At 45.7% G+C, this 22,208-nt stretch overlaps 1 protein-coding gene across 2 annotated transcripts in view; it reads left to right on the top strand.

Annotated features, from left to right (window-relative positions):
* RPRD1A (regulation of nuclear pre-mRNA domain containing 1A) overlaps positions 1-22,208 on the top strand; it is a 194,556-nt gene that overhangs the window by 168,788 nt on the left and 3,560 nt on the right. The window contains exon 7 of one of the 2 annotated variants that reach the window (XM_077491933.1): positions 2,676-3,099. The exons of the other annotated variant lie outside the window; for it this stretch is intronic. Coding sequence (XP_077348059.1) covers positions 2,676-2,825 — 150 coding nt within the window. The 3' untranslated portion in view covers positions 2,826-3,099. Of the gene's footprint in view, positions 1-2,675; positions 3,100-22,208 lie in introns of those variants that run through there. 2 annotated transcript variants of the gene reach the window in all.

Here is a 22,208-nt window from a genome sequence, read left to right as displayed (position 1 = left end):
AGCAATGACCTTTTGGGACTTGCCCTCCTTGTGGAGGGTTTCCATGAATTTCTTCTGGACAACTGTCAATTCAGCAGTTTTTCCCAAGATTATGTAACCTACTGAACCAGACTGGGAAACCATTTAAAAGCTCAAAAAACCTTTACAGGTGTTTTGAGTTATTTACCTGTGATGAGTGTGACACCATGAGTCTACATTATTAAACTTTTTCACAATATTCTAATTTTCTGAGATACCGAATTTTATGTTTTCACTAGCTATAATCCATAATCATCAAAAATAAAAGAACACATTTTGAAATACAGTATATCACTCTGTGTGTAATCTATATAATATATGAGTTGCACTTTGAATTGAATTACTGAATTATTTAACTTTTTGATGATATTACATTTTTTTTTAGATACACCTGTATACATACATCAATCTAAGAAAGTAACACAGCAGGCAGAGTCTGCAGTTTTGTTTCTATCTCTGAACAGACGTTTGCGAAAAGCAGTGAGTCAATTACCTAACCACTTAAGCCCCGGACCAATTTGCAGCCAAAGGACCAGGCCCCTTTTTCGATTCGGCACTGTGTCGCTTTAACTGACAATTGCGTGGTCGTACGATGTGGCTCGCAAACAAAATTGGCATACTTTTTATCCTACAAATAGAGCTTTCTTTTGGTGGTATTTGATCACCTCTGTGGTTTTTCTTTTTTGCGCTATAAACAAAAATAGAGCGACAATTTTGAAAAAAAATGCAATATTTTTTACTTTTTGCTATAATAAATATCCCCAAAAAATATATAAAATTTTTTTTTTTCCTGAGTTTAGGCCGATACGTATTCTTCTACATATTTCTGGTAAAAAAAAAATCGCAATTAGTGATTATTGATAGGTTTACGCAAAAGTATATAAAAAGTATAGTACATTATGGCGGACACATCGGACATTTTTGACACATTTTTGGGACCATTGTCATTTATACAGCAATCAGTGCAATTTAAATGCACTGATTCCTGTGTAAATGACACTGGCAGTGAAGGAGTTAAACACTAGGGGCGGGGAGGGTTATGTGTGACGTGTGCGGTTTTTTTTTTACTCTTGGGAGCGTGGCTTGGCATGTGACGTCACTGATAATCTTTCCCTATAACAGGGAACAAATGATTGGCGAGAGCCACACTAGGAAGCACGGGAGAAGTTTGTTTACACAGACCTCTCCTCGTTCTTCAGCTCTGTGACCCAATCGCAGGACTACCGCGGCCACGATCACAGAGCTCAGGACCGGGCCGCAAGCGCGCCACCGTCGGCGCGTGCATGACCCACGGCTGGGCACTTAAAGAGCAACGTACCTGTACATTGATGTACCCAGCCGTGCCATTCTGGCGATGTAAATGTGCAGGAGGCGGTCCTTAAGCGGTTAAGGTGCAAATGAGATGTCTGGGGCATTCTATACAGAGAATGTCCTTAACCGCTTGCCGACTGCCTCACACTGATATACGCCAGCAGAAGGGCTCGTACAGGCAAAATCACGTACTTGTACGTTGCCCTTTAAGAGGCGGCCAGCCGGCACGCGCGGCAAGCTCCATGAGTCAAGTCCCGCGGGCTCGATCGCCATGGGGATACCCATGATCGCCTCATGGGGAGGAAGAACGGGGAGATGTAAACAAGCATCTCCCCTGTTTTGCCTAGTGACAGTGTCACTGATCTCTGATCCCTGTCATTGAGAGCAGAGATCAGTGAGATGTCACATGTAGCCACGCCCCCAACACAGTTAGAAACATGCCCCAGGACGCACTTAACCCCTACACTGCCCCCTAGTGGTTAACCCATTCGCTGACAGTGTCATTTACACAGGAATCAGTGCATTTATGTATAGCTGTATAAATAACAATGGTCCCAAAAATTTGTAAAAATCGCTGATCGCCGCCATTACTATATAAAAAAAGGAATTAATAAAATGAATAAAAATGCCATAAAACTAAAACTATCCCCTATTTTGTAAACGCTATAACTTTTGCGCAAACCAATCAATAAATGCTTATTGCATTTTTTTTTTACCAAAAATATGTAGAAGAATACGTATCGGCCTAAACTGAGGAAAAAAATGTTTTTTGATATATTTTTGAGGGATATTTATTATAGCAAAATGTAAAAAAATACAGTGTTTTTTTCAAAATTGTCGCTCTTTTTATGTTTATAGCGCAAAAAATAAAAAGTGCAGGGGTGATCAAATACCATGAAAAGAAAGCTCTATTTGTGGGGAAAAAAGTTACGTCAATTTTGTTTGGAAGCCACGTCACACGACCGCGCAATTGTCAGTTAAAACGACGCAGTGCCAAATCGCAAAAAGTGCTCTGGTCAGGAAGTGGGTAAATTCTTCCAGGGCTGAAGTGGTTAAGTTGTCTTATGGCAAGAATTAACACTCTATCTTTGTGATCATGTTAGAGAATCTTGGCACACAAAATTAAATGGAAAGGAAAATTTGAAACATATATTTTAAAATGGCTTGTATAGCAAATACTGTATATATAGATATAGAAGTGTATACATAAATGTGTATACATTTAAATTCTCACCTCTTTTAAAGCACCAGTGTACATATATACGGATGCTGATGTTTATGGAAAAAAACTTAAGCTTCAGATCTATGTGCATTATTTTAAATTGATGTTTGTATTTGTTTTTCAGGAGTACAAGCGCAAATTGGCAAGAGTATCTCAGGTCCGGAAAGAGCTGAGGCTGCGAATCCAAAATCTGCCAGATCTATCACGTCTTCCAAACGTTACAGGAAGTCGAGTCCGTTTGCCATATGCAAGTGACATCTACAGTGATGATTAACTGGAATTTGTGTGGTCAAATTTCCATGATAGCTCCACTTATCTCATTTAGCTATGGCAAGCTTATTAGTATTATTTTGTATATTGTTCAAATTGGATTGACTATATATATTGTTTAAATTGGTTTGACTCTGAATAAATTAACTGTTGTGTAAAACATTGATATTATGTGGATAGTAAACAGCACATATTTAACAAAAACATACTGATGGGCCTTGTACATTACTTGTCTTTCTGACTGTTTAATGTAAATTATTAAACTATTTTGTGACATATACAGATTTATACGAGTACTTTGTCACTAAATGTTGGGTTACTGTGAATTACAGATGGCTACGCTCACATCAACACAGTAGACTGTCCAGTTTATTTTCAGTACATTACAGGGCAAGGAATGATAATTCTGGAAAGCTAATCATTGCTATGCACAGGTATGCAAGATAAATGCTGCATTCTATCCTAGTGCACCAAAAATACAACTCTTGAGTATGAACATTTTGGAGAGAACAATTAGGTAGCCTTTCTAATGTGGCAACCACACAATCAGCCTTCCTTCCTAGTGTGTCTTCAAAAATAGACATTGATGCGTACTAAACTCTACTTCATGGACATCTATATACATAATAGACAGGTATTATATTTTATATATTTAAAGCTGTGATTATTAACCACTTTAGCCCTCAGATCTGCATGCCCTTTATGAACCAGAGACATTTTTAAAGTGCTACTATGGGCCTGTTTATCCAATAACAAGTGTCATAATTTTAAGAAATTGAATTTAGTAATCATTTAAGGTAACAAAGTAATACATACATTGTTTTTTTTTTTATCAGAACAAATATGGCTTTCTTTTAGTAATATTGTTTTGCAAAAAAAATGTATTTGATATGCAATTTATAGCCATCATAAAATGCTTTTTTTGTCCATTATTTAGTAGTAGCTTTAAATTAAGTAGTGTTACTGCAGACAAAACTATACATTTTATTCTATAATCACACTAAATCACATTCTGATAAAGGCGTGCCAAAGTTAATAAAAAAAGAGGTGCTCTTTTCAGTTTTGTGCATTTTAAAATTCAACTCTAAAAAAGTCACAAGATGGATGAAAGCGAAAAAAAGTTGTAACGTAAACCTGATGTCTATGGTTCATGTACTTTAAAGTGATAAAACCCTTACCTATACTCAGTGAGGTGACTAGCCTTAGGTGATACATCGATATTAATGGTAAAAAACAAATTTAAATAAAAAAATCAGCAGAAGAATAATAGTTAAGGGGAAAATGGTTTGATCAGGACTGAGAAGGGTTAACTAAGGTTTTTAGGGCTCTAATAAGAAAAACTTTTTTAATTTGTAAGGTTGCTTTATGGATGTCATAAGCAGATCAAATGTAACACTTTTAATCTACATATGAATAAAATAATACATAAATGTAAGTATTATTTGCTCAATGACACTTCCAGACAGATCTGTGACTTCATTATGACAGCTGTTCCAACTATGTGATACATAGCAAGTCTAGGCTGTCAAAATGACACCCAGAATGCCAGTAATAGCAGAAGTTAAGCTGGGCACAGGAGATGCGTCCTAGAAACTTTGTTGACCTTTTTTAAAGTATTTCTCCTATGTACTCCAGTGGTTAAATACCAATATTTTGTTTAGCATACAGATCATTCTTGTAAAAAGGTAATCAGATGAACAATATGTTCAGTATTTGCTTCAATCTTCGTATTTTGTGATAAATAGAACAGTGGCATCCTGACATGTATTAACCTTTTTCTCTATCCTTCATTGACGGACACAGCAGCTCTTCTTGACCTTAGGGTTATATCGCCCCTTTAGGAGAGGACTTTTTCTGCCTAGTGTAGGAGAAGGACCTGGCTCCCGGTGGGACCATTTGTCCTGGGAATTTTTTCTTTTTTCTGCATTTTTGATTCCTGTGACCTACAATCAACAGCTGGGCTGGGTGACAGGCTGGATAATATAGATCCTTGTAGTCTCCCCAGCTTGGCCATTGAGCATGAGCAGGCCCTAGCTACGCGTTAGGTCGGCCACGACATCCCCCGTCTAATCCAGGGCGGCCGGTGAACTATATTCTCCGGGACACATATATGACCAGGCTACTGCTGTCTGTGTCACAGTGTACTGCTCAGGTGAGGGGTCTGTCTGTGGAACACGTCCAGCAGTCCCTGCAGGAGGGGTAAGTATGGTTCCACCTGTCTCGGCAGGATGGAGCAGCTGGTCATTCCCTGGGAGGTCGACTAGGAAATCTCTCACTCTCCCTTTCTTCTCTCCCTGTCCCTTCCCTCCTCCCCATGCTATAGGCCACTGTTTGACTGGGCACATGGGGGTGTGGTGCACGTACCTGGCCGGGGGTCCTCTGGGACCTGGCAGGGGGCTACGCTGTGTGTTGGGGGTCTGCTCGTCCTCTTCCCCGTTTCTGGGCCACGGTGGGGTGTCTGTGGTTTGTGAGACATGTGGAGAGGCCGCCACACGCCGCATTTTCCTGGGGCCACGGACATTTTTTTGTAGCCACAGCCAGTTTCAGTTCCTTTCAGACATTTTCTAGTAGTTCGGTGGCCATTTTCTTGGTGCCCTTGGATGTTTTTGCTGAGGCGGCCGATGGGCATTTTCTAGTAGCCTCAGGTAGTTTTGGCTCTAGCGCTGGGTGCTTGTTTCATTCTAGAACAGCGCGCTTTCCACACAGACACCTCATGGATGACACATGGCAGAGTGGACAGCAGCAGCACCGCACAGTACCTGGGTCAGGGTGGTGAGTCATGCGGGTGGCCCCTCAGTCTGTGCAGCTAGAAAGGTGGATTTTTTGTGCGACTTGCCTTAGGTCCCTAAGTGGTGACAGGCGAGTGTGGGTCAGCATGGTGTCAGAAGTTGGAGCTTCTTCCCCAGACATCCCTGTTATTGCAACTGGTTCCCCTGCACCTGCGGTGTCTATGGACGCTCTGTCAGCGGTTCTGGAGGCCTTTGTTGCCAGGGTGGAAGTGGTGTGTGGGTGCAAGGGGGGTAAAAATGCACCCACTGTCTTCTGGGGAAAGCTCTGATTCAGACTCGGGCCTGGCTGTAACAGGCGGCCCCTGTTCTGATGTATCAGAGGATGCGGACCAGGCCCTTTCATATAGTGAGGATGACTCAGTGTCCGGGTCAGCGCAGGAAAAGGTGCTTGTAGGAGCACTTATTACAGCATTGCAGGATACCCTAAAAATGGAGGATACGGTGGGGGCATCTATAGAGGTGTCAGTCCCTTTCGGGTCCCACAAGCCGGCCCACACGACTAAGGTGTTTCCTTACCCAACTTATTTTGATAAGTTTATTTACAAGGAATGGGGAAAACCGCAGCAGGCCCTTTCAGTCCCGAAATGCATGGCGGTGCGTTGCCTCTTTGAGGAGAATCTCCTGAAGAAATGGACATCTCTTCCGATTTTTGACCCCCCGGTATCAAGGTTAAATAAGGTAACCACAATTCTGGTGGAAGGGACTCCTGCTTTCAAGGACCCTGCCGACAGAAGGGCCGAGGCGGTTGCCCGATCCATGTTTACCATGGTGGGGTCAGCATTGCGTCCAGTGTTAGCCACTGCCCTGGTATCGCAGACGCTTACTGAATGGGCTAAATTGTTGCACCATGAATTGGAGACGCGACAGGCTTCCCTGGTCTGCGTGGAGCTGGTGGACCAGTTGGTGCAGGGCCTTAAGTATGTTTGTGATGCGGCCTTAGATACGTCCCCCTTGCTCTCTAGAGCCTCAGTATCAGCAGTAGTGCTACATTGCCTGATTTGGTTGAAATGCTGGTCTGCGGACCAGGCATCTAAGAAAGCACTGGCGGACTTGCCCTTCCAGGGAGAGAGGCTATTTGGAGCCTCGCTTTCATGACATTATTAAGGTTAATTATGTTACTGGGGGTAAGAGTACGTTACTCCCACAGTCCAGAAAAGGGAAGGAGCCATGCCGTAGGCAAGGGCCCTCCTTTTCCACTCAGAAGCGGATTTTTTTGTCCGGGAGGACAGGTAAGCGTTCCCAGTCCGACAAGGTGCCTGCTGAGGGAGAAAAGCGCCCCTGGTTTCGCAAGCCAAACAAGCCTGCGAGCAAATCTGATACCGCATGAAGGTTTTCACCTGCCCGACTCTCAGGTGAGGGGTCGTTTTTGGGAGTTTGCAGCCCGGTGGACCTCCCTACTTTCCAACCAGTGGGTCTGCGAACTGGTTTCCTCAGGGTACAATATAAAGTTTCTTTCTTGTCCGCCAAACAGATTTTTTTCCCTCCAACCTTCATCTTCCTGCGACTCGTCGGGAGGCCCTATTTGGGGCAGTACAGGACCTGCTGCTGCGCGGGGTGATAGTACCTGTACTGATGCCGGAAAGATTTCAGGGTTTCTACTCCAATCTGTTTGTAGTCCCAAAGAAGGAAGGGGTCCATCCGGTCCTGGACCTCAAGGCCCTCAACAGTGAAAGTACAGATGGTTTGCTCAGTGGTCACTGCACTCCATCAGGGGGATTTTCTGGCATCCCTGGACATCAAGGACGCATACTTGCATGTCCCCATATGCATCAAGCATCAGAGGTTTCGGCGATTTGCGGTTGGGGACAAGCACTACCAATTTGTAGCTCTCCCTTTTGGCCTGTCAGCACCGAGGGGCTTTACCAAGGTGCTAGCCCCAATTTTTGGCTTTGCTAAGGCAGCGAGGGATAGCAATCATGGGTTACCTGGGCTACCTCCTTCTGAGGGCAGCTTCCGCCTCAGAATTAAGGGAGGATGTGGCAATCACCATGCAAACTCTTCGGGAGTTTGGTTGGGTACTGAACCCACAGAAGTTGGTGTTGGTGCCGACTCAACGCCTGGAGTACCTGGGCTTGCTTCTGGATTCCTCAGAGGCGAGAGTCTTTCTCTCTTCGGACAAGCTGCAGACTCTTCAAGCTGCGGTGAAGTTGTTGGTGTCCCGCAGGTGGTCGTCGCTGCTTTTTTGCATGTGAGTCCTGGGTCTCATGGTAGCCACTTTCGAGTCGGTACCGTATGCTCAATTCCACACTCGAATCTTGCAAAAGGAGATCCTGTCCAAATGGGACAAATCTCCATTGTCCCTGGATTGTCAAATTTGGGTGAGCCAGCTAATCAGGGATTCCCTGCTCTGGTGGCTGAGGTCGCTGGCCCTTCAGTCCAGGAAGTCGTTCCTACTTCTTCATTGTACTGTGATCACAAGGGACGCCAGCTTGACCGGTTGGGGGGGAGTTTGGTGCCTACAGTCAGCCCAGGGTCGGTGGACCAAGGAAGAATCCTGCCTGACGATCAACAGATCAACATGCTGGAACTTCAGGCAATCAGGCGGTGCCTCTCCACATGGTCACAGAGACTGCAGGGGCGTCCGGTCAGGATACAGTCAGACAATGCCATGGTGGTGGAGTATGTCAACCATCAAGGAGGAACAAGGAGCTTGGCTGCAACACTGGTGATCGCTCACATCCTGAGGTGGGCAGAGTGGCGAGTGCCCGCTCTGTCGGCCATGTACATTCCGGGCGTAGAAAACTGGCAAGCGGAATACCTAAGTCATCAGATGCTGGACCAAGAGGATGGTCGCTACATCCGGATGTATTTTGGCTCCTTTGCCTAAGGTGCGGCACACCAGATGTGGATCTCCTGGCTTCTCGTCTCAATCGGAAGGTACAGAGGTTTGTGGCCAGGTCAAAGGATGCCTGGGCGGATGCGGCAGACGCATTAGTGGCTCCATGGGGGCATTATCGGCTGATTTACACCTTCCCCCACTCAAACTTCTACCACGTCTGCTTCGCAGAGTGGAGGCCGAGGGGATTCTGGTGATTCTGATTGCCCCAGATTGGCCTCGGTGTCTGTGGTATGCCAACATAGTACGAATGATGGTAGATGTTCCTTGGCGACTGCTGATGCGAGAGGACCTTCTGTCGCAAGGTCCAATACTTCATCCTGCTTTACCATCACTGGCTTTAACGGCATGGCTGTTGAAACCCAGGTGCTAAGGGACCGAAGTCTGTCGGATTCGGTAATATCCACTAGGCACGGAAGCCATCTTCTCGGAAGATTTACCATCGTATGTGAAAGGCCTACATCTCCATGTGTGAGGAGATGGGGTGGCATCCACGTACATATTTCCAGGATCCTGCTGTTTTTGCAGCGAGGAGTGGATCAGAAACTTGCATTAAGCACAATTAAGGGGCAGATATCCACTTTGGCTGTCTTTTTCAGCATCCCTTGGTGACTCATTCATTGGTGAGTACGTTTGTTCAGGGGGTTCGACATATACCTCTGTGGGATTTGAATCTGGTGCTCTCGGTGCTTCAGAAACCGCCGTTTGAAAACAGGGAGATTCCCTTATTGACACTCTCTCAGAAAGTAGTCTTTCTAGTGGCCATTACATCTGCCAGGAGGGTTTCTGAGTTGGCGACCTTGTCTTGCAAGTCTCCCTACTTGATCCTCCACAAGGATAAGGCGGACCTTCCAAAGGTTGTTTCGGCCTTTCATCTAAATGAGGACATTGTGCTGCCGTCCTTATGTCCTCGGCTGTCACACCCCAAAGAGGTGGCTTTACATTTCTTGGACGTGGTCCAGGCTCTGCAGGTGTATCTGTCTGCTACGGCTCCTTTTCGGAGGTGGGGCTCGCTGTTTGTATCGGTGGCTGGTCCAAAGAAGGGACTGGCGGTCTCATCGGCCACCATCTCTTGGTGGATCAGACAGATTGTAGTTCAGGCTTATGCCATAAGGGGTTGGGCGTCTCCCTTTCCTGTCATGGCGCATTCTACCAGGGCAATTGGTGCCTCTTGGGCTTTCCGACATCAAGCGTCTGTTTCTGAGGTGTGTAAGGCGGCGACCTGGTTGTCCATTCACACTTTCACTAAATTTTACAAAGTTGATGTGAGTGCATCTTTGGACGCTTGCTTCGTCCGCAGGGTTTTGCAGGCGGCTGTTTAAGGTTGCAACTCCTCCGTTGAGGAGCTCTGGTTGTTATGGGTGGAGTTATTGTTGTTTGCTGTTCCCACCCCTCGTTTCTTTGACACTGCTTGGGAATGTCCCTAAGGTCAAGAAGAGCTGCTGTGTCTGTTAATGAACGATAGAGAAAATAGGATTTTTGTACTCACCGTAAAACACTTTTCTCTGAAGTTCATTGATGGACACAGCACCCACCCCTCCTATTTCTGTTTGTACTGCTTTCGACGAACTGAGCTGCTGGATGCAGTGTGAGGGGTTATAGTCAGTAGGACGGCCCCCTGGGCGGTACTGTGCAAGTGATTCTGTTTTTAACACTTTCTGCCTAGTCCTCTCCTAAAGGGGCGATATAACCCTAAGGTCAAGAAGAGCTGCGGTGATCGTCAATGAACTTAAGAGAAAAGGATTTTACGGTGAGTACAAAAATTCTGTTTTTTGACCAGAGGCCAATAATACCTAGATACTTGGACCACATTATGCAGTGTCAGTATGCATCAGTTAAATAGACAGTAACTCTGACCAATTTTCAAATATAAATAACTTTACAGTATTTTTGGGTATCCTATAAGGCACTTATCTGGTACATAGTTTTAAATAGGGATGGCCGAACTGTTCGCCCGGCGGTCGGTTCGCGACGAATTTTGCGTGTTCGCAATTCGCCAAACCGGCGGACTATTGCCGCTGTTCGCCCGGCGGACATATATGTTTACAGTGTGAAAGAACTTTGACCCATGATGACACATCCATCATGGGGTACAGGACAGCCAATTGAGACATTTCAGCACATGGACAATTGGACATACCCCCTACCTTATAAATGGACCTGATCTGGCGCCCATTTTACATTCTGTCTTATGTCAGTGTAGGGGCAGGACGCTGTGTGCAGCAGGGAGAGACTGTAGTGACACAAATCAATAGCTATTAGGGCCACAAAAGTCCTTTTAAGGACTGGTATAGATGTAGTACAGTATATAGGGTTCAGTGCACTGCTGTGCTGGTGATTGCAGCTGTCTTTTGTCAGTGTAGGGACAGGACGCTGTGTGGAACAGGGACAGTCAGTTTAATCACTAGCTAGCTATTACTTCTAGGTCCACAAAGGTCCTTTTAAGGACTGGTATAGGTGTACAGTATATAGGGTGCTGGTGTACAGCTGCTGACTGCTGCCCTATTCTGCAGCAGTCTTTTATCAGTGTAGAGACTGAGGGACTGTCTGCAAATCACTAGCTACTAGGTCCACAAAGGTCCTTTTAAGGACTGGTATAGGTGTACAATATATAGGAAGGTCGTGCACTGCAGCCCTATTCTGCAGCAGTCTTTTATCAGTGTAGGGACTGAGGGTTAAATTGACAGTAACTCTGACCAATTTGAAAATATATATAACTTTACAGTGATTTGGCTATCCTATAAGGCACTTATCTGGTACATAGTTTTAAAAAATTTCCTTGTTTTTTTATTATAGGTTGACCAATTAACACATTATTTTAAAAATGCGTTTATTGTTCATCTGCTGGTGTTCTTGGAGGATAGACATCTTCTCTACTGGGAAAAGTTTACTACTTCTTTACTAGCCATTTATAGTTTTTATATTTATTTTTTTGTCAAGATATTTTTTTCTTCAATCAAGCAGCTATCTATCTATGCAGTTCTCTGGATTGCCGAATCCGGGGCTATGCATTGAAAGCAGTACCCAGACCCCACAAAGATTGTTGGGCCTGCTTGTGTATTTCAGGGAATGGCCACTGCGAGTGTGTTGAAGATACATTTTGATACCACACATATCCACAGTAGTGGGCTGAAAATGTAGCAAACCCTGGGGCTATTCAGTATTCACCAATGGAAGTGGTCATTACATCCTTAGATACGTGGCCTGGTCCGTATGATAGATGGACCAACAGTTGAAACAATAGCTTGGGGAGATACCATTTCTTACCAATGTTTCAAAGTCCATCTGAATTAGGGAATCCTTTGTCCAAAGTCTCTTTTCCTTAACAGAAGCTTGGTGTTGCAGCTTGATAAGCAAAGTAATGTCCAGCAACAGACTTGAGCCAAAGTGGCAAATTGCAGAAGTGCGAATTGAAGTGCGATTATGTCAAAGGACGAACCAGACTTGGTTGAGTGGCTCACTTAGCCTTACTCTTCTGCACCCTCCTCATCCTCTCGATCTGCACCCTCTTCTTCACTCTCTGCTATGTGCACCCCCAAAGACACTACCACCAACACCACCATATACCTTCCGCTTGAGTCACAGGAGTTATTTTCCGATCCATATCAAGACATTTCCAATGCGCAGTCACTCTTGGCATTGGATCAGGAAGAGAAGGTAGCAACAACTGCCACTCAGCAGTCTGACAACAGTACCCTGATCAGCCCAAGGAGGAGGTTGGTCCCCGCTGTTGCTGCCTACTCTGAAATCTCTACTTAAAGCAGTGGGGAAGCTGATGATGTGGACGCTCACTGCAGTGTTGACTACCTCACATTCATAAAAGTGAATGAGGCGTGGATCTCGGAGGAATTCAACACATGTGAGCAGTAGACCATGTATATCTCTATAAACTATTTATTTAATCGAGCACACAGACCTTTTTTCTACATTTGGCTCACTTTTTTGTACAAAAAAAGCACACCATACTATATGTCCGTACCCTACTGTTTGAAGAGGTTGATCGGTGTCATATTTTTGGGGCCCAGCAGCGAGTGGCTGGTATCAGTGCTGCTGTCAATGCTCTCTATCTCGGTGCTGGTGTCAGTGCTCTCTCTCTATCTCGGTGCTGGTGTGGTGTCAGTGCTCTTGATCTCGGTGCTGGTGTGGTCTCAGTGCTCTCTATCTCGGTGCTGGTGTCAGTGCTCTATATCACGGTGCTGGTGTCAGTGCTCTCTATCTCGGTGCTGGTGTCAGTGCTCTATATCACGTGCTGGTGTCAGTGCTCTCTATCTCAGTGCTGGTGTCAGTGCTCTATATCACGGTGCTGGTGTCAGTGCTCTCTATCTCGGTGCTGGTGTCAGTGCTCTATATCACGGTGCTGGTGTCAGTGCTCTCTATCTCGGTGCTGGTGTCAGGCCTGCTTGTGTATTTCAGGGAATGGCCACTGCGAGTGTGTTGAAGATACATTTTTATACCACATATATCCACAGTAGTGGGCTGCAAATGTAGCAAACCCTGGGGATATTCAGTATTCACCAATGGAAGTGGTCATTACATCTTTAGATACATGGCCTGGTCCGTATGATAGATGGACCAACAGTTGAAATAATAGCTTGGGAAGATACCATTTCTTACCAATGTTTCAAAGTCCATCTGAGTCAGGGAATGCCTCCTCTGTCCAAAGTCTCTTTTCCTTAACAGCTTGGTGTTGCAGCTTGATAAGCAAAGTAATGTCCAGCTGGGGCAACGCTGGCATAGCAGACACTGCCAGGTCAGCCTGGGGGGTTTCCTCTGGCATAGCAGGCATAACCCTCTCAACTACCTGCAAGAGCAGCAGGACAGCTCCCTTAGCCGTTTGATCAGCCAGACGATTTCCTCTTGCTTCCTTTGTATCATTGTGGGTGTGGGCTTTTACTTTTAAAACGGCCACCTCCCGCATTAAACAACCTTTCTATTAGGGTAGCATGTTTAACTCTTCTGCCAGAACTAGTGGAGCAGACACAAGAATTCTGGGAGAGCCTGAACACAAACTTCCACACTCACATATGCAGACTGGAGTATGTGATTTCTCTGATTCAGGATGGGCTGTACACAGTCCAGAAGGACACCAACAAAATCAATCGTCACCATGCCTGCGTTTCATTCTGCTCTCTCACTGGCCGATTCTATTAAATGGTGGCTGCTACTTGGCCCACTCTGCTCCTGGCTGGATACTTGCCAACGTTTGAAGATTAATTTTCGATACCACACATATCCTAGAAGAGAAAAATTCCAGTGCACCCAGTTATAGCATATGCTAGAGAATACTGACACAAAACCAGCCTTCAGCAGTTTCTATTTTAACCGGTTCATGACTGGCTATTGTCTTTTTACGGGGGCAGAATGGCACACCTGCCACGCCCGCGACCATCGGATTTGTTCCAGAACTGATAAATCTTCAGGTCCAGGCCAATTATTTCTGGCATGGACCCGCTGATTGGTTCTGGTGAATGAAATCCTTCCCCTGCCTGTAAGTGCAAACACAGGCTGCACTAAATCATTCCTGGCCGCAGTCAACACAAGTTTCGGGAAAATTACAATATATATTTTTGTTTTCAAAATTTTTTTCACAAAGTTGTCACTAAATGATATATTGCTCAAACATGCCATAGGCATATGTGAAATTACACCCCAAATATATTCTGCTGCTTCTTCTGAGTATGGGGATACCACATGTGTGGGACTTTTTGGCAGTCTAGCCGTGACAGGATCCCAAAAACAAGCACCGCATTCAGGGTTTCTGATCGCATACGTTTTGTTTTTTTGGTGAGTATTTTGCAGCTCTCATTTTGTTTTGGAAAATGAAGAAAGAAAAAACTTTTTTTTTTCAAAACTTTGTGACAAAAAGTGAGATCTGCAAAATACTCAACATGCCTCTCAGCAAATAGTCCCACACATGTGCTATCCCTGTACTCGGGAGAAGCAGCAGAATGTATTTTGGGGTGTAATTTCACATATTGCTATAGCATGTTTGATCAATATATCATTTAGTGACAACTTTGTGAAAAAAAAAAAAGTATTGTAACTTGTGACAAAAAAAAAAAATATTCAATGGGCTCCACATGCCACTCAGCAAATTCCTTGGGGAGTCTACTTTCCAAAATGGGGTAATTTGCTAGTTGTGAGACAGTGGAGTTGCAGGGCCCGGGAGAGAACAGGGGGAAGAGGGGAGTGGGAGGCGCAAGCAAAACTGGGGAAACGAATTAGAGGAGTGAAGAAAAACACCATGAGCAAATCTACAAGTAAATCCTCAAAGGGTGGGGTCTCTAAAACTTCAAAAGATAATGCATTCAACAGTACGATCAAACAGTATATGACCCAGGGTGCTAGCCCAAAAAACCCGGGCTCAGAAGCCACAGCAATCTAAAATAGATTATTATTATTATTCACGATTTATATAGCACCAACAGTTTACGCAGCACTTTACAATGTATAGGGGGGACAACACAATTACAGTACAATAAAAAAGGTACAGGAGGGCCCTGCTCGTAGAGCTTACATTCTAAAGGGAGGGGGTGGTGGTACAAAAGGTAATAGCTGCAGAGAATGATTTGATGGGGGTGGATCCGGGACAGTTAGGTGGGTGTGGGATAGGCTTCCCTGAATAAATGAGTTTTCAGGGAACTCCTAAAGGTGGACAAGTTAGGGGCTGATCGGACAGACTAGGGCAGGGAGTTCCAGAGGATGGGAGAGGCTCTGGAGAACTCTTGAAGGCGAGCATGAGAGGTTATATGCCTTGTCTATCTAATCCTTTGCCAGCGCATCAGCCACAAGGGCGAAGACCAACTCAAAAGAGGAGACTGAAGGAGCTTGTTTGTGACCCTGCAATTACAAGTCAGTTTAAAAAGCAGGTGCCCCCATAAGAGTCTCACAACCTTCACTATAGCATCAGACAGCCAGCGCACATGGTCATAATTAAGTGCAAGCCATGTAACTTACCACAGTAGGTGTGTTTTTAGTCTGGGCATCCTCATCCTGGCTTCACTGTCCATAATGGACATACCCGCCAAGGGGCTCTTCAGAATAGGGTTCTGCCACTGGCAGGCCACAGCTCAGGACCTGTAAAGCACCTACCAGCTAACTCAACATGATGTACTACATGCAAAGGTGATAAGAAAAGGGGAATGGATAAAAAAAAAAGAGGAGACACCCAACCAATCCAGAGAGGATGTGACAACAGAGAGTGACCTGGAAATAAGTAAAGTGGACGAACAAAGGATGGACGATCAAATCTCAACAAAAGGAGAAATGGGGGAGATGCTCCTGAGGCTAGAAAATGCTATCAAAGCAGATATTAACATGTTGAGAGCAGATCTGGGGCATCTTCTAACAAGAGTGGAGGCAGTGGAAGAGAGAATGGATAAACATGCCCAGGAGATGTGTAAATTAAAGGAGCAAGTTAAAACATCACAACAAACCCAGAGAAAAATAAACTAGAAGATCAGGATAATCGAAACAGGAGACAAAACTTAAGAACTAGTTTGGTCCCAGAGGTAAGGGGAAGATCTGAGAAAAGTTATTAAAAGTATTTTTAGTCCTCTCTGGGACAAAGGTGATGAAGAATTCCCCAGGATTGAGAGGGTACACCGGATAGGAAAAGTAAGAAGCCCTGAAGCTGACAGGCCACGGGATATAATCATAAGATTCAGATTCTACGAAGACAAAGCAGAACTTTGGACGAAAATAAGAGGAAGGGCCCCAGTGCAGTATGAAGGCTCAAAGTTGGAAATTTTCTCGGATCTGGCACCAGAGACATTGACAAGAAGGGGACTTTTAAAACTGTTATTAGAGCAGATGCGTGCACAGAACATCAGATATAAATGGGCTTTTCCAGCATGCCTGATAGGCTTCAAGGAAGGAAGATCAGCTAGGTTAAGATTTCCAGAAGAATTAGTCGAATTCTGCAAGAAATTGGATCTACAGGTGCTAGAGTTGCCCGGCTGGACTGATGAATTCTGGAGAATAATGTAGGGAGCAATTAATGGCTTCAGGATTGAGTGTAGAGGGGGGATTGTGGAAGGAGTAGTTAGGGGGAAAGTTAAGTAGATCTGGGCTTGAGGTCATGTGGGAGGCTGGAACGCCCCCACCCTTCACCCCTTAAGGGGGTGGGGGGGTTGGCACATATAGCACCCCACCTCAGAACAAGGTGATTTTGGGACGGTTAGGGTTTTCAGCACCATCAACGAATCAGTGGCTGTAATAGGGCCAAAAAGGGAGGGGTGGGAGGAGGATGGGTGAGGGGGGGGAGGGGGGCTGGGAAAGGGTTGGGGGATTGGTACCTGCAGTATTTATAAGGAAAGAGTTAATCCCAGTATAGGTGAGAGAAAGAAGGGCTGCATAGAAATTTAGAGGGAAAAATGGCGGTCATAAATTGTATGCTGTATAATGTAAAGTAGTTTCCCGAATTGGTACTATGGAGACACGATATCAAAGAGAGGAAAAGGGGTGGAAATAGGGTTTGCAAAAAAGACACAGTTTCAACTAGAGGATAGGATGAGTGATCCTGAGGGAAGATTCATCTTCCTAAAAGGAAAATTAGAAGAAATGGATTGCACATTGGCAAACATATACGCCCCTAATAGTAATCCGGTAAAATATTTGAAAGGAATACTGGGAAAGTTGATGGACTTCAAGAGAGGATACGTGGTCTTGATGGGAGACATGAATTTATGTATGGATCCGGTAATGGATAGTACATCCAGGGTCCAAGGGACGAAAAAACGTACAATTAAAAAAGTTAAAACAAAATTTGCATGTGTGTCAAATGGTAAATGTGTGGAGAATCCAACACCCTAAGACAATGGATTTTACGTTCTACTCCCCTGTACACGGGATGTACTCCAGCATAGATTATATTTTTGTGGATCATTGTGTACTGGACAGAGTATTAGAAACTAGTATAGAAATAATTACATTATCAGATCACGCCCCAGTGAAAATGACTGTTCCCGATAACCCAAGACAACCCTTTTCTTGGCGATTGAATGAAGAACTTCTCCGTGATGAGGAAGGTTATGAAATAGTGGGCAAAAAACTTGAACACTATTTCTTAACAAATGATACAGATGAAATAGCAGGGCACACACTATGGGAGGCTCATAAAGCTTAAATTAGGGTGATTCTGATAGCAGTAGGAACAAGAAAAAAAAAAGAGAGGGCATAGAAAATTAAAATATTAATGGAAGAAATATTTAGAGCTGAACAAGAACAAAAAAAACTTCAGAATCAACATCGAACATCGTATCAAAGAATGTTAATTAAAAGGAATGAACTAAAAACCTTACTGGAACAGGAGACAAAAAAAAACATTCAATTGTATAGCCAGAAAAACCAATGGGGGAATAAACCTAGTAAATATTTGGCAAGAATGCTTCGAAAGAAAAAATCTATAAATTACATAGGGAAAATTCAAAACAGGAAAGGGGAAATGGTCCATACAATAAGAGATATAGCGTAAATATTCAAAAAATACTACAAGAGGCTATACTCAGTAGAACAGCAGGGTGACCATTGAGAGGAAAAAAGCAGAAGAATAAACTATTTCCTGAAAAATGCGAGATTGCCAAAGATGATGGAAAATGACAGGGAAATATTAGACACACCAATAACTGAGGAAGAAATAAATAAGGCTCTTTTCGATTCGGCACCGGGGAAAAGCCCTGACCCATACGGGTTTACAACGTTCTATTATAAAAAGTATAAAGAAATTATGACTCCAAAGTTATATAGATATATGAATGGTCTGGGGGCCGAATATCAAATGAGTAGGGAGGCCCTGTCTGCTACAATTACCATAATCCAGAAGGAAGGGAAAGATGAGACATTATACTCTAGCTATAGGTCAATATTACTGCTAAATGCGGATACAAAACTGTACGCTAAAATATTGGCAAGCTGGATGAAGGCTCTGATGAATTCATTGGTGCATTAAGACCAGATAGGATTCATCCCAGGTAGGGAGGGGAGGGATAATGGGGTGAGAACTTTGCTCCTACTCCAATGGATGAAAGAGACAGGATCCGCAGGTCTACTCCTGCCGACGGACGCACAGAAAGCCTTCGATAGGGTAGACTGGGGATTCATGTTCCAGACATTAGAAATACTGGGAGTTGGCCCAAGAATGGTTCATCATCCTATAGCTACAATAAAAATAAATGGTTTATCGTCCCCTCCTTTTGAGATGAAGAAGGGGACAAGACAAGGCTGCCCCTTATCACCCCCCCCCATTTATTTGTGTTATCTTTAGAGCCATTACTTTCCGCAATACGTAACAACCCAGACATAATGGGAATTAAGGTTGGGAATAGGGATGAGCTTCGTGTTCGAGTCGAACGTACGTTCGACTCGAACATTGGCTGTTCGTCCGTTCGGCGAAATCCGAACATTTTGGTCCGTTCGCGTCAAATTCGCGTGGCGCTCACGGCCCACAATGCACTGCGATGGCGCAGTGCATTGCTGGCTCATGATTGGCCAAGCATGCACTGTGACCCCGCATGCTTGGCCAATCGCAGCGCCAGCAGCGAGGAGAGCCATGATTGGCCACAGGCAGGATGCCTGTGGCCAATCATAGCTCAGGCTGTGTAGTGCACGCCCCACACTATATAAGGCTGCCATCGCGGCGGCCTCGCGTAGTGTGGTGGCGTCTGAAGCAGTGGGTGTTCTGTGTACCTTCAACACAGTACACACCGATCGTTTTCAGCCAATTTTCTATCTTGCTGTTGTGTAGTGGTTATTGTCTGCGTGCCCTGACCGCAGTATACACCGCTATATTCACCTCACCTATATAGCTAGTGATCTATCTTTAATAATAGAGCTTGCAGTCAGTAGTGTTAGGAGATAGTGCGTGCTGTCTGCGTGCTCTGTACCCAGTACATACCGCTATATCCACCTACATAGCTGTTCTCTATTTGAGCCCACTTGCCATCTGCAGGAGTTATTGGAAGTTGTGTGTGCCTCCAGCACAGCACAGTATACATCTGTATATACCCCTTTATCTCTGGTGTTCTCTGGTTATTGTCTGCGTGCCCTGACCGCAGTATACACCGCTATACTCACCTCACCTATATAGCTAGTGATCTATCTTTAATATATTTAATAGAGCTTGCAGTCAGTAGTGTTAGGAGATGACCAGACATATGTGGACCTGCCATGCAGCTCGTTGGCAAGCGTACCTCAAAGACCCACACCAAAGAACAAAGCGGACCTCTCCTTGCTCCTCATCAGCTGGCATCTCCAACCCCACTAGACCTTCAGTCCTCTCTGAAACCTGCTCTGAGAGGAATGAAGGTGTAGAATTAGGTGTGTCACAGCCAAGTGCTTCCGGGAACTCTGCTAGCGGTACACCCACGTCCGATTATAGCAGGCAAATGTCCCTGCCCCAGCTGCTGGACCGGCGGAAGAAGTTCACTCCCAGCCATCCACATGCCCAGCGGTTGAATGCTAGCTTGGCTAAATTGCTAGCACTTCAACTGCTGCCTTTTCAGTTGGTAGACTCGGCCCCCTTCCGTGAGTTTGTACAATGTGCGGTTCCTCAGTGGCAGGTCCCCAAACGCCACTTTTTCTCACGGAAGGCGATTCCGGCTCTCTACCGGCATGTGGAAGGCAATGTCCTTGCCTCGCTGGACAGGGCGGTCAGCGGTAAGGTGCATATTACCGCTGACTCATGGTCCAGCAGGCATGGACAGGGACGTTACCTGTCTTTCATGGCCCATTGGGTCACTCTTCTGGCAGCTGGGAAGGATGCAGGACAAGGTGCAGTAGTGTTGGAGGTTGTTCCACCACCACGCCTCCAAAATGCTACTATTGGTTGTGACACACCTCTCTCCTCCACCCCCTCCCCTTCTTCTTCCTCCATGGCCTCTTCCAGTGCTCTGTCCTCAGAACCAGCGGTGCTCCGTAGGCGTTCCAGGGGCTACGCAAGTACGCAGGCAAAACGATGCCATGCCGTGCTTGCGCTGGTTTGTTTGGGGGACAGGAGCCACACTGGGGCGGATGTTTTGTCAGCTCTGCAGGGGCAGGCCGAGAGGTGGTTGACGCCACGCCAGCTTAAGCCAGGAATGGGGGTTTGCGACAATGGGACCAACCTCCTCTCCGCCCTCCGGCAGGGACAACTGACCCATGTGCCCTGTGTAGCTCACGTCCTTAACCTGGTGGTGCAGCGGTTCTTGGGCAGGTACCCCGGCTTACAGGATGTCCTGAAGCAGGCCAGGAAAGTCTGTGTGCATTTCCGCCGATCATTTAATGCCTGTGCTCGGCTGGCTGAGCTCCAAAAGGAGTTGAACCTGCCCAAGAACCGCCTTATATGTGACATGCCCACCAGATGGAACTCAACATTGGCCATGCTGCAGCGGCTGCACACGCAGCAGAGGGCCATCAATGAGTACCTGTGCGACTACGGCACCAGGACAGGGTCAGGGGAGCTTCTTTTTTTTTCTCACCACGCCAGTGGGGCATGATCAGGGATGCATGCACTGTCCTGTCACCGTTTGAGGAGGCCACAAGGATGGTGAGCAGTGACAGTGCATGCATCAGTGACACTGTACCTCTTGTCCACCTCTTGGAGCATACGCTGCGTGGAATAATGGACAGGGCACTTGAGGCAGAACAGAGGCAGGAAAAGGAGGACTTCCTTGCCTCTCAAGGCCCCCTTTATCCAGACAGTGTTCCTGCTGTGCCACCCATCACAAGGAAGAGGATGAGGAGGAGGAAGAGGAGGAGGAGGATGATTGTGTCAGCATGGAGGTGGAGGCTGGCACTCAGCATCAGCAGCAGCAGTCTTGTAGGGATGATTTACAGTCCCAAGAAACACGTGGACTTGTACGTGGCTGGGAGGAGGTAGCTGTGGATCATGTTGTCCTTAGTGACCCAGAGGACTCCGGACCGAATGCCTCAGCTAACCTACGCTGCATGGCCTCCCTGATCCTGCAAAGCCTGCGGAAGGATCCTCGTATTCTTCGGATCAAGGAGAGGGACCATTACTGGCTGGCCACTCTCCTTGATCCACGGTACAAGGGTAAGGTTGCCGACCTTATCTTGCCATCGCAGAGGGAGCAGAGGATGAGACATCTCCGGGAGGCCTTGCAGAAAGGTCTGTGCAACGCGTTCCCAGAGACTGGGAGGTTACAAACTCCTGGTCCTGGACAACGTGTTGCTGAGGCATCGGTCAGAAGGAGCAGTGGAGTAGGTGGCCGTCTGACTGATGCTTTCAGACAATTTTTTAGTCCGCAGCCCCAAGGTATGATCGGTTCCAGCACCCATTGCCAGCGTCTGATTTACATGGTGCAGGAATACCTAGGGGCAAGGTCAGACTTGGACACCTTTCCCACCGAAAATCCTCTGGCTTACTGGGTCTTGAGGATGGATCACTGGCCAGAGCTTGCACAGTATGCAATTGAGCTACTGGCCTTTCCTGCATCCAGCGTTCTTTCGGAACGCACCTTCAGTGCTGCTGGTGGCTTTGTTACCGATCACAGGGTGCGCCTCTCCACCGAATCAGTTGATTGACTGACCTTCATCAAGATGAATCAGTCTTGGATCACCCACAGCTACCAAGCACCTGAAGCTGATGTAACCGAATAATTTTTTTTGAAATACCACATCCCTTCAAGACTGCCTATGCTGATGCTGAGTGACTGTCCTGTTATGTTGATTGTCTATCCTCTTCCTCCTCCGCTGATATATTGGAAGAACATTTCTGGTTCTGGTTGATGCCATCAGCCCAATTTTTCTGCCCCTGTTTAACAGG

The sequence above is a fragment of the Lithobates pipiens genome, unplaced genomic scaffold, assembly GCF_037356315.1.
Source record: "Lithobates pipiens isolate NorthernLeopardFrog02 unplaced genomic scaffold, aLitPip1_a1.2 Scaffold_19, whole genome shotgun sequence".
NCBI lineage: Eukaryota > Metazoa > Chordata > Amphibia > Anura > Ranidae > Lithobates > Lithobates pipiens.
This window is presented reverse-complemented; position numbering and strand designations above follow the sequence as displayed.